The 11,588-nt window shown below is 40.8% G+C and overlaps 1 protein-coding gene across 1 annotated transcript in view; it reads left to right on the top strand.

Moving 5' to 3' along the window:
• The first annotated feature begins 8,411 nt into the window (after positions 1–8,411).
• The window catches only part of LOC124606515, a 113,991-nt gene continuing 110,814 nt past the window's right edge, over positions 8,412–11,588 (top strand). The window contains exons 1-2 of the mRNA XM_047138499.1: positions 8,412–8,683; positions 8,774–9,324. Of these exons, the coding sequence (XP_046994455.1) occupies positions 8,412–8,683; positions 8,774–9,324 (823 nt within the window). The remainder of the gene's footprint in view (positions 8,684–8,773; positions 9,325–11,588) is intronic.

The raw sequence follows: 11,588 nt of genomic DNA, 5'->3' as shown, positions 1-11,588 counted from the left end.
TTACGGATTTATGGACAGCCTTGCAGGATTCATGGTGTCAGTTCCCTCCAGCACTGCTTCAGACATTAGTCAAGTCCACGTCACATCGTGTTGCGGCACTTCAGCGTTCTCGCGGGGCACTACACTATATTAGGCAGGTGTACCAGTTTCTTTGGCTCTTGAGAGTCTATAACACGTTTCATTTTAAGATAAGAGTGCATATACACGGGCCATATTTTACGTCAATGAGTGACGCAATAGAGATTCTGTTGCCTTTCAAAATGGCTCTGAGCACTATGGGACTTAACATCTGAGGTCATCAGTCGCCTAGAACTTCGAACCACTTAAACCTAACTAACCTAAGGACATCCCACACATCCATGCCCGAGGCAGGATTCGAACCTGCGACCGTAGCAGCAGCGCGGTTCCGGACTGACGCGCCTAGAAGCGCTCGGCCACAGCGGCCGGCTTCTGTTGCCTTTACTGCAATGACTGCAGGTCGTCGTCCACTGGCAGGGTAGCTCATCGTATTCAGTCAGGGGACTGGCCGCCATCTGTAATAAACAAGAGGAATTAAATTCTTACCGAGGAAATTTGAAAGGTGTGATGAGACATTAGCACCTAACCACTGTGATAAAAATGACAAAGAAACAAATGTAATGCGAAAAGACAAAAAAAGAAGTCTAACGCGTAACGTCACTCCCTCTAGATCGCGGAGTCCCGAATTCGATTCCCGGCCGAGACGAAGATTTTCTTCGCTTGGGAACTGGATTTTTGTAAGGTCCTTACCACACCACCACATCTTCATTGACGCACAAGGCGCCAAAGTGGCGTCAAGTACGAGGGCGTGCTGAACAGGTAAACCTCCTCTTAAAGCTTTTTAAATAAAACATCACTGTTAGCATCTTTATTCTTCATGTCTACATATTTATTTCTCAACGTAGTCGCCCTGCTGACGAACACATTTCTGCTCACGAGAGACCAGTTTCTTGACACCACCACAGTAGAATATTTGTTGACCAAGCTATAACCTCACCTCTGTTTGAACTGCTTCATCACTATCAAAGTAAAGTCCTCGTAGGCGGTCTGTAGGTTCTGGAAACAGATCAGAATCGCGGGGGTCAAGTTGGGACTGTATGCAGAATGATAGATGACAATGAACCCAACGCACTGGATTGTGCACATGTTGTGCACTCGTGTGGGCTCTGACACTGGCGTGCTGAAGGAGTAGGTACTCCAAGCGTGGACGAACTCATCGAATTCGAAACTCGATTACAGCAAGCTGCGTATCACTCACCGACATTGTTACGTTACAGTCCGCCATGCTACAGGCTACAATTCTGAAGAATCTAGCGGCTGAAAATATGTAGACATGAAAAATGAAGATGCAGAATGGTAATAATGTTTGTTTTATTAAGGAAGATTGAAGAGTTTTCACATAAAAAATTCGGACTCATTACTTTTCAGAATTACCTCGTAGAAAGACTTGCAGTAGGCGGCTTAACTACCACAGATGGATCTCCCGGCCAATAATGTCATTCAATTACTTCATTTCACTACAGTACAAGCAAAATTGTGGTATGATGTTGCGGTATTGCTCGTGGAGCTGGCTGCTGCAGTTATTAGCCGAAGTACGGCCCTGGTGTTTAAAGTGTTATCCGCCAGGAATTGCAATATTATGCATATGTCGGCGAGTTAATCGGTCGGATAGAGTTGGTACGAGGTGAGGTGAATTTCTTGTACAGCTGAACACTAGCTGGAGGCCGCAGGGGCGAGAACGTGACACGGCCGGTCCAGCTAAGAGGCCAGTACGAGCCAGCCAGGTATGAAGATGTGCAGCGTGGCCAGAAATGAGGGAAACCTCAGAAGATGGCAGCTGGACAGTGGTAGCTTGCTTAGCAGCTTAACAATTGCATAATAAAGAAAATCTAAACACATCGTCGATCTCAGACAAAAGAAGTGCTTCCAGTGACACAATAATAAATTCAGTATTTTTAAAACTACAGTAGACAATATTTTACAGTGACAGAACGTTTCCACAATTAACCTCTGAATGAACTACTTTTAAATGCCTCATGCGATTTCACCAAACTATATCTCTGATGACAGCATTGCAGTATAGATATCATCCCTGGAAGCTACGTATCTGTATCTACTCTATTTATTGATTCACAACATCTTTTATACTTTCTTCATTATGAAAATGTCTGTCACGATATCGTATTCACCACAAGAAACTGAATGCAGCACGAATACCTCATATTTTGTCATACTTATGAAGTAATATTTCACTATTTCTGCTAGAAATTTATTTAACTATTGATTACAATTGCTAATACAAAATCATGGTGATTTCAAAAGTGATCAGTTGCTTGAGTTAGGTGACACCATCGCTGTAAAGAGCACCAAAAGCAGCTTCCGTTGAGCATTTAAAAATAATTGTTTAAACAATATTTAAAGAAATTTGCTGTCATTTAATGTGAGTGCAATTGTGCAAGAATGCTAGCTTATTTATTTGTGAAAAAATCTTTATTTGTAATTATTGTTAATGGTTTGAGTGTGACCTAATGGTAACAACATTTCTGTAAGTAAATATTGTTGTAATATATTAGTTTAGAGTGAGAAGCAGTGAAGTTGAAACAAATTATGTCTGTAGAACTTCAAACTGTGTACTTTTTGTGCAGTGTACGTTTTGTGCAGATGACCAACGGAGTAACAGGGATTGGTGGAACACCACTGGAGTCAAGTGGAGAGAGACTTTTTCGAGTGGTGCGCCCAAGGAAGCGATTCTGGACATTTTTATGCTCGTTCTGGAAGAAGGCAGACCTGCTTTTGCTAACGTGAGTGATCTGGTTGTATGGGTGACTGATTCTGAACAGTGACCGGCCACTGCCATACTTTAACTATTTCTGATGGCATTACGGAATTGAGAATAAGCAGTTTCTACTTGTTATCTCGCGTGTGTTAATTTGTAAACCGCCATGTTAATCTCTGAACTGTTCTGAGCTGGTGAATACTTCGGGTATTGTGATCATGAATTGGACTTATTTTTTCGCACGTCTTATATCACTAATTAGCTTTACTGCATTTGATAAAGTTATTTCCTGTCTGAATTTAACCGGAAATAGTAAGACTGTAACCTCCCTCTCACTTATCGAACTTAATGACAGTGAAAAATTAAACCGCGTGTACCTAATGGAAATTTGGGAAAAGCAATCGTCACCGAAGTTAATCTGTTGGTAAAGAGGGAGGAAAGGGTTACATCTTAATGAAAGGAAAAATGCAAATTAAACTGGTGGAAATTAATTTTGAAAATGGGTAAAGTTAATAAAGAAAGTAAATGTGCGGGCGTTACGTTAACAATTAACTAGCGGTAATTAGATATTTGAGATTTGGGGGAAATTACGGTCGCCAGTCCTAAGGACAATTACTATAGTAACTGAAAAAGAAAGGTTATTACACATATAATTAGCACTAGAAGCGTGGCAACTGAAGGTTGACACGTGTAGTGTGAAAACTGAAAGTTTGTCAGAAGTAATAAATTTCGCTACACTCTGACATAATTTAGCAAAAGAATTAATAAAACCGGAAAATCGAAAGTTAATTTAGTGACTGAAGTTAATATTGAGCTTTCTTTCTGAAGCACATCGAAATTCAGTAAAATACGGTTAGTCTTGGATTACCTCAACAATCATTTCAAAAGCTACTTGAATCTACGAAATTTAGAAATAAGAGATTTAACTTTGAACTTGAATTTAATGATTCTGAATAATTAACAATAGTAAAATTTTGTACGTACCAAGCTGAGCTGCAGTCACAGGTAAGCTAAAATATGCTAACAAAACTCGCACTCTTAATTTGTGCTCGTGTAATCTAAATATTGTAGCCAGCTATGAATACTTCAACTGAACCTTGAAAGTATAGCAGTGAAATTGAATTATATTATTTTAATGCTGGCGTTTGAATTTCAACGACACTCAGGTTCATTTCGGAAAAGGAAGGGACCCTGCTTGGCAATGCAATTGGGACAATGAGCAACAAAGGTCCATGCTACGTTGCTGTAATTTTGCGATTTGAACAGTTTGAAAAGCTGAGGTCTGCCATACAGTTCTGAAACTTTACGTGCTTTTAGTCTTCCTTGTTGGTTGATTGGTGGTTTGAAGCCGTCGATCGAGGAGGTGGCGACAGTCACTCATTGTCGGCCGTCGCTGTTGCAGAAGCTGGATGTTGGCACGCCTTCTTCTCGACACGGTCACCAGACGAAACGGGCTCTTGATGTGCGCCAGCTAATGCTTCCCGTCCGCGACACCATGTCAGAAGCTATCATCGCAAGTCGAGCGGAATTAAATGCTGCCAAACCCCGAAAGCGCGGCAACTCGCGGGAGCGTCACACAACACACCTGCTCCACTCGCTACTCCAGCCAGACTCCCTCTTGCTCTGCCCGCGCTCCATGCGGCAGAGTTAACACTACCAAAGATCCTACACACTTTGATTCTTCACACGACCTATCGATGTAATCGTTAGATAGCAGTTTTCCCTAGGCAAGACCCAGCGTAAAAATACAAATAATATTTACGAAACAAACCAATTATACATCGACACAAGTGCATAAATATATATAAACAAACAGTAAAACAATTACAATATATAAAGACACAGAAACGTCATATCTTAAGGTAACAAAACAAGGAAAAAAAAGTATAGTACAATAGATGGAAATACGAGGATATGCATTTCCGGCGTTACAAGACCATTTGCCGTTAATTTGAGATACAGTTTCTTAAATAAACATGATTCAGCACAATTTTCTGTCGTCTACATCATTTACAAACTGGTAGAAGTAAAGCTGTGAGGACGGGGCGTGAGTCGCGCTTGGGTAGCTCAGTTGGTAGAGCGCTTGCCCGCGAAAGGCAAAGGTCCCCAGTACCACAGACAAAGATATCCAGACAGGCAACCTCCGTAAGGGCCTGTTGACGCGGACAGGGGTGCGGGACGGGGGGGTTACAGCAGTTCTGTCAGATGACACGGGATGGCGCTGGGGTGCGAAACTGTTCGGACAGCGGACAGCAGGTAACTGCACACGAGGCCGTGGCAGTGGAAATCCCCACCACCACTTCCCCTCAAATGCCGGCACAGGGCACCATCCAGTTCTGAGACTTTTAGTCGCTACGGAAGGTTACATTATCGCTACCGAGTATTTTCTGGAAGTGTTTTTGGGAATCTGTGGTGCGTCATGTCAGGAAGAAATTGTGCATATAAGGGGTGCGGATCCAACCGGAAAGACACGGCGATGAAATTCTTTTCTTTCCCTGTGAAAGATGAGACAAGGTACCTTTAAACAAATTGTATTACTTTAGCTGTTGTTCCTTTGAGAATGAGTATCTGTCTTGTGCTAGAACTCCCTGACAGATGAAAACTGTGTGCCACACCAAGACCCTACACTGCTAGGAAGTTTCGTATCAGCTGCAGAGTGAGAATGCATTCTGTCTTGCACTACTCCAACAGATACACAACATCTACAATCTTAATACTAAATCGGTAGAAACGGAACTCTTGTAGTCTCACTTTATCGTCTGTCCGACCCTTAAAACGCGTTTTCTTGAGAATGGGTAGAGATAATTATTGGAAATTTATGTCACATAATACGGTATAAGGTCACTTCGTTATGTAAAAAAGTTGAGCTTCTGCGTCAACGCAAGCAACAGATACGGCAATTTATGTAAAAGAAATTTATACGTCAAAGGTCACTCGTCAAAACTTATAGGGCACCTCCTGTTGACCCAGAATCATAAAATTTGGTATGAAGCAAGGCTTCATAAAACAAGCAAAAGAAAAAGTTCGAAAATTGTGAAATTATGTCACACGAAAAAAATATTTGTCATTTCTTGTCTGTCAGGCAGGCTTCAGTCTCCGTTTTCTAAAGATCGCGATAAGATATCGAGTCGAAATTTATGTACCGTGCGAAGGTGGTGCAAAATATTTGAACATCTAAGTCTACGCAATCAAAAGATACGGCTATTTACGTCACAAATTCTGTTACTCGCAAACTCACTCTTGAAAATCTAGGTCACTTCCAGTCGACCTAGAATCGTGAACTCTGACAACAAGCAATGTTCCACACTTCAAGTAAAGGAACAAATAGAAGTAAAGTAAAGGAATAAGAAGGCCATAAGTACATCGTGTCTGCATAATGGCTCAAATTTTTGCGTGAGGTCGATTGCTGGCAAATTTTTTTTTTTTTCACATGAAAATATGAGGTCGAGTTGATGAAGTTCCCTTGTAAGTGCGATCAAAAAAGTCATTTTCACTGATGAAGAGTCTGTGTGTTAAATAGTGCACGCCCTAGAGTTCTCAACACAGAAAATATTACATGTTAAATGAGCTTTCTACACTGTCTGCAGATTAACGTCTTCACATCAGCGTTGAAAGTAATTATATGTCCAGTTATGGTTCTGCATTTTTCGAAGTAAACTAATTGGATTACTCCAAGACAATTCTAAAAAAACAGTGGCCATCGCCTTATAAGGTGACAAAATGGTCTTTGCCTTCTCCGAGCTCTTTCACGAGCATTTGTCCATTGTTTTGACTGCCGTTTTACTCTGGTGTGTAACGATGGATCCAGGTTTCACTGACAGTTACAAATCGCCGCATAAAAACTTACTGATCGTGATCAAACATCGTCAGACATCGTATTGAAGTGTTGCGCTGGATACGTTATTGGTAGATTGTGAGCAATCGTGGCACCACAGCTCCTTCATAGTCAAATCTTCATGCACAATATTATCCTGTCGCTCAGTTGAGATGCCGACAGTCTCATAAATCTCAAGAGTTTTTATTTGGTGGTCTTGCATCACCATATACTGGATTTCCTTTGTGATTACTTCACTTGGACAGTCACTGAACGCTTCGTCCTCGGTGCTTGCCGACCAAGTTTAAATTCATTAATCCAAAAGTAAAGAGTCTTCAATGATGGAACAGAGTTCACGCAAACTTAATTCAATTCAGTTCTGATTTGAGCGGCAGTCCAATCCTTCAAATCAACATGTTCAATAACAGCACGAAACTCGGATCTCTCCATCTGCAGTCGGAGTCGACAGACTGAACAATTCAGATGGCTGTCAACATTTCAACAACGAACCGGATGCTTGACTTTGTTGAAATTGTTTATATGATACTTTGACTAATCAAGCTTACCAGCCATGGAGGCTCAACAAAAGTGTTCCATTCTTCATGAAATTTACCAGACTTACCAAACTATCCTCGTAATGTAATCGGAAGAAAATGGTTCGGATACTCACTCTAGCCTCGGTAAGATCTCTCTCAAATTTCAGTAAGGAATCTGAAAATCTCTTGCTGCCTCCATAGCTTTCGCGTAGGGATCATGAGGATATAATTACGTTACTCGCAATACATAGAATGCCATATAAACAGTCGTGTTTCCCCCGCACTACTTCTTAATCGAATGGAAGGAGACCATAATGGTAGAAGCAAGAGTATCCTCTGCCATCAATTAAGTGATTAGTAGAGTATTCAAGCAATTTTGTAGATAGAGTAATGTTTCATAAAAATACTGAAAATTCTTTGTTTTGCAGGCAAGCTGCAGTCTTTTGCATGCTATCAACGAACCAATGCCTCCCGTTATCAATAACCCCTACAAAACTTGCATAACTCCGTTTACTCATCCTGTAATTGTCGCTCCTAAGTATTATTTTGAATGTTACGTCTAATTCCAGGTCCAATTAGACACTGAACAGAGTTTATAAATTTAGCGAAACGTTTAGAATTTCATGCTTCCTCATTTTTTTGCACATTCCTCGTGGGTGCTGTATGATAATGTGTCATTCGAGAGCCATGTATTTTTCATTTATCGTTCAACTTCATTTGTTTCCACGTCCATTCACTAACATTCTGTCCCGTTGTTTCTTCCTCAACAGTTTCTGCACTTACTACCCGAAGGGAACTCTGCTTCAGTCCCCCATTTCGAAAAATAATTTCTTTGCTTACAGCAAAGCGATGTTCTTTAAAACATCGGTGCATCTGCTGTTTCTCTTACAAAGCATTAAAAAGTGAAATGTAGTTAGAAAGGTGCTGATGAATAGCCACATATGTAGACACCGTAATTTCCAAGCACTTTCATCTGTTAATGTCTCAGTCTCATTTAGTTAGCCAGATGCGATTTCGCATTACTAATTCACCCTTACATTACAGGTGCCAAGAGTGGATTCTGCGCAGTGGAAACTTTTCATTGTTTGACTTGCAGCAGAGTCAGCTGCGTAATAAATTCCTTTGTGCTCTTCACTTCACTGACAATTCTTTTATGAATGAGTTGAAAACAAAACTAGTATTTAACGCTGTGCCAAATCCAGAACCTCTGGAAGAGCCTGCAGACGCAGAAAACGAAGACGACAGTAGACAACACAGCGATTACGAAATGCACCAACAAGGAAGCTGTTCGCCACCTGCCCGCGAGGCAGTCCATAGTTCGCCGGATACGTCGCTGCCAACAGATTTAACACCAAGAAAACGAAAGCTGACACAAAGAATTAATGAGCAAAAGTTAAAATTGGCAAAGCAGAGGAAAAAACTGTGGAGAATGCGACATCTTGCCACGAAGAAGCCTGATGTAAAAGCTGTGGCAACAGAGGCTGTTAAGCATATGTCTCCAAAATGTGGAACATTATTTGGTATGCAGCTTCTACACAAGTAAGTAACGTCCTCCGATGACGTCAAACACATTAACTAGCGTCAACTTTCTTAATAACTGAATTAAACAGTCGCATTTATTGTTTTCAGGCCTTTCACTCCTTGGACAGAAGCGGAGAGACGGCTGTCGTTGAGTTTATTTTATAAAAGTCCTGCTGCATATGACCACTTAAGAAGAGAAGTTGGAATGAAACTACCTTCGAAAAAAATTATTCAGAAGTGGGTCAGTGAAATGGATATTATAGCGGGCACAGAAACTAAACTATTTGAACATCTTGTAGTAAAAGTGAAGACAATGGATGATAGTTGCCGAGATTGTGTATTGGTGTTCGACGAAATGAGTGTGAGGAAGTGTCTCAGCTACTGCGCTAAGTATGATGTCGTTGAGGGCTATGAAGATTTTGGTAGCCTCGGACGTACGTCTAAGGTGGCAACACAGGCTCTCATGTTCCTTGTTCGTGGGCTGCGTCAAAAATGGAAATTACCTGTTGCCTATTTTACGTCTTGTAAACAGACCAAATCTGATGTAATGAAACAGTTGCTGTTCGTTGTATTAGAGAAACTTTTTACTGTTGGTTTAAAGGTTCGTTGCATTGTTTGTGACCAAGGGTCCAATAACCGTTCATTAGTGCGTGATCTCGGTGTTACAACTGAAAAACCATTCTTTCATTATCGAAACAATGTTTTATACGTCATGTACGATGTGTGTCATCTCCTGAAAAGCATTCGAAACCGTTTGCTGGAGAGAGATATACAAACTGATTCGAATGATGTTGTGTCTTGGCAAGACATTGTCAAAATGTATCAACTAGATCGGAAGGGCGGCAAGGCAAGAATGTGCTGCTCTCTCAGTAACAAGCACATGAATCCCAATAATTTTGAAAAAATGAGTGTTCGACTTGCAACACAAGTATTCAGTCATTCCGTCTCGGCCGCTATTCTATCAGCGTATTCCACGTCGGAGCTTCAGAGCAAAACAGCGCTGAATACAGCTTCCTTTCTGGCAAGACTGAACAATTTGTTCGACGCAATGAATAGCAAGACTCTCTATGATTCGAAACCATTCGCCTGTGCTCTAAGCACTCAAAAAAGTTGGTTAGAGGATTATCTACAGGACTCCCTAGATTGGTTAAAAACTTGGAGGGTCGTTAACCCTCCCCAAAAAAACTGTGAGATTCCTCCATGTTTTACAGGCCTTCAGCACACAATTCGTGCTTTGTTAACGCTGTGGAATGACCTGAAAAGCGATGGCTATGAGTTCTTCTTAACATCACGGGTGAACCAAGATCCCATAGAAAATGTATTTTCAGTTATCCGGCAACGATCAGGTTTCAACAGGAATCCCAGCTGCCAGGAATTCCGCAGAAACTTGCAGCACATCGTGGTAGCGTCACTAATGAAACCTGTTGATTCGGCGAACTGTGAACCCGATGAGGACCATTCTGTGCTGGAAGGGAACGATTGTGTGACCTCTTCGTCAATTAACGTTAGTGTGAATGGAGACAGCGGAAAACAAGTTCCGAAAGAAGCTGCACATGAAGCACCTGAGTTTGTGCACAGTGCTGAATTAGAGTTACAGAGTCAGCCAGCGTCTGTGGAGGACTGTGCAGTGCGCTACTTAGCAGGCTACCTGGCACATAAATGCATCAAAAAATTTAATTGTGACATTTGTGTGTCGGAACTGCTTAAAGGCAACAAGACTCTGGAATGTGCGGATGAACTCTATATATTTTATAAAGCTTATGAAACGTCAGCGGAAGACTTGGGCGAATTAAGAGCCCCTTCAGAAAATCTGACTGCCGTAGTTAGATCTAATTTAAAAGTGTTCAACGACGTGTTCAGAACTGTCCATTACCAGTTTGGCGTAAACTGCAGCCTAGTGAACTCAATGTTGAAGGACACTGAACGTTTGTATCCTCAATGGCTTCAGCTTGATCCATGCTCAATGCATCGACAGTATATCCTAGAATTGCTCTGTAAAGTACGGCTACAGAAGGAGCTACTTTGGATTTCAAACGAAATGTATCCAGCAAAAGACTCGAAAGCATCCAAACTTCCCGGGGTAAATAAATAAATTCAGACCATAACTTTGTTATTGCAAAGCTAAAGTTTAATTTTATCTTGTTATGTATTATATCTTACTGTGTTTATTTTCTATCTGCGGTTTGCTTATTTATGAACTGCTGTGTCTGTCCAACACGTCTGTTACTTTCTTAATTTCCTTTATTTCATGAGAACAGTTATACTTAATACCATATCTATCATATGATTTTGTTTAGATCTGATGTGTTTTTCGTGGAAGCTCCGATTTTTCCTAACATGATGTTTTGGGCGCAAAAGAATTTAATATCTATGGATAACATGTTATAAATCGATGTCAGTTTCTATGTGATGTGATGAAATAGATCTTCCTCTTAATCACAATGTAACGTTTTTCTGATTTGCACGTCCATGTACCCGTCCCTCCACAAGTAACTTAAGCTATTCAAATTTTCTTATTTTTCGAACAATCCGCCCTCAAAGGAAAAGAAAACGATGTTTCTTTATAACACTTGCCCCTGCTACCTCTTGTATGGCTTTTCTTTTAGGGGACATAGTTGCTTCGTAGAGACAGTTTTACTAAGCCATCCTGGCATTTTAGTCATAGTCGGCAAAAACTGGTCTTTCATCTCTATCTTTACTGTGTAGAAACGAGTAGTTAATTTAAACGGAAAACTTCTGTAATATTACCGTTAGGACTTATATTACAGAGAAGAACCTCGTTATGTCTTCCGTAATATAGGGGATAAACGCATTTTGTGACCTGACAGCACTATAAGGAAAAAGCAAATCAAGCTGTTATCAGCGTATTACTGTTGGCATTGTACAACAAAATTGGTATTTCATTCAACAATATTAATGTTCT

This window comes from Schistocerca americana, chromosome 3 (genome assembly GCF_021461395.2).
Source record: "Schistocerca americana isolate TAMUIC-IGC-003095 chromosome 3, iqSchAmer2.1, whole genome shotgun sequence".
In the NCBI taxonomy this organism is placed as follows: Eukaryota; Metazoa; Arthropoda; class Insecta; order Orthoptera; family Acrididae; genus Schistocerca; species Schistocerca americana.
This window is presented reverse-complemented; position numbering and strand designations above follow the sequence as displayed.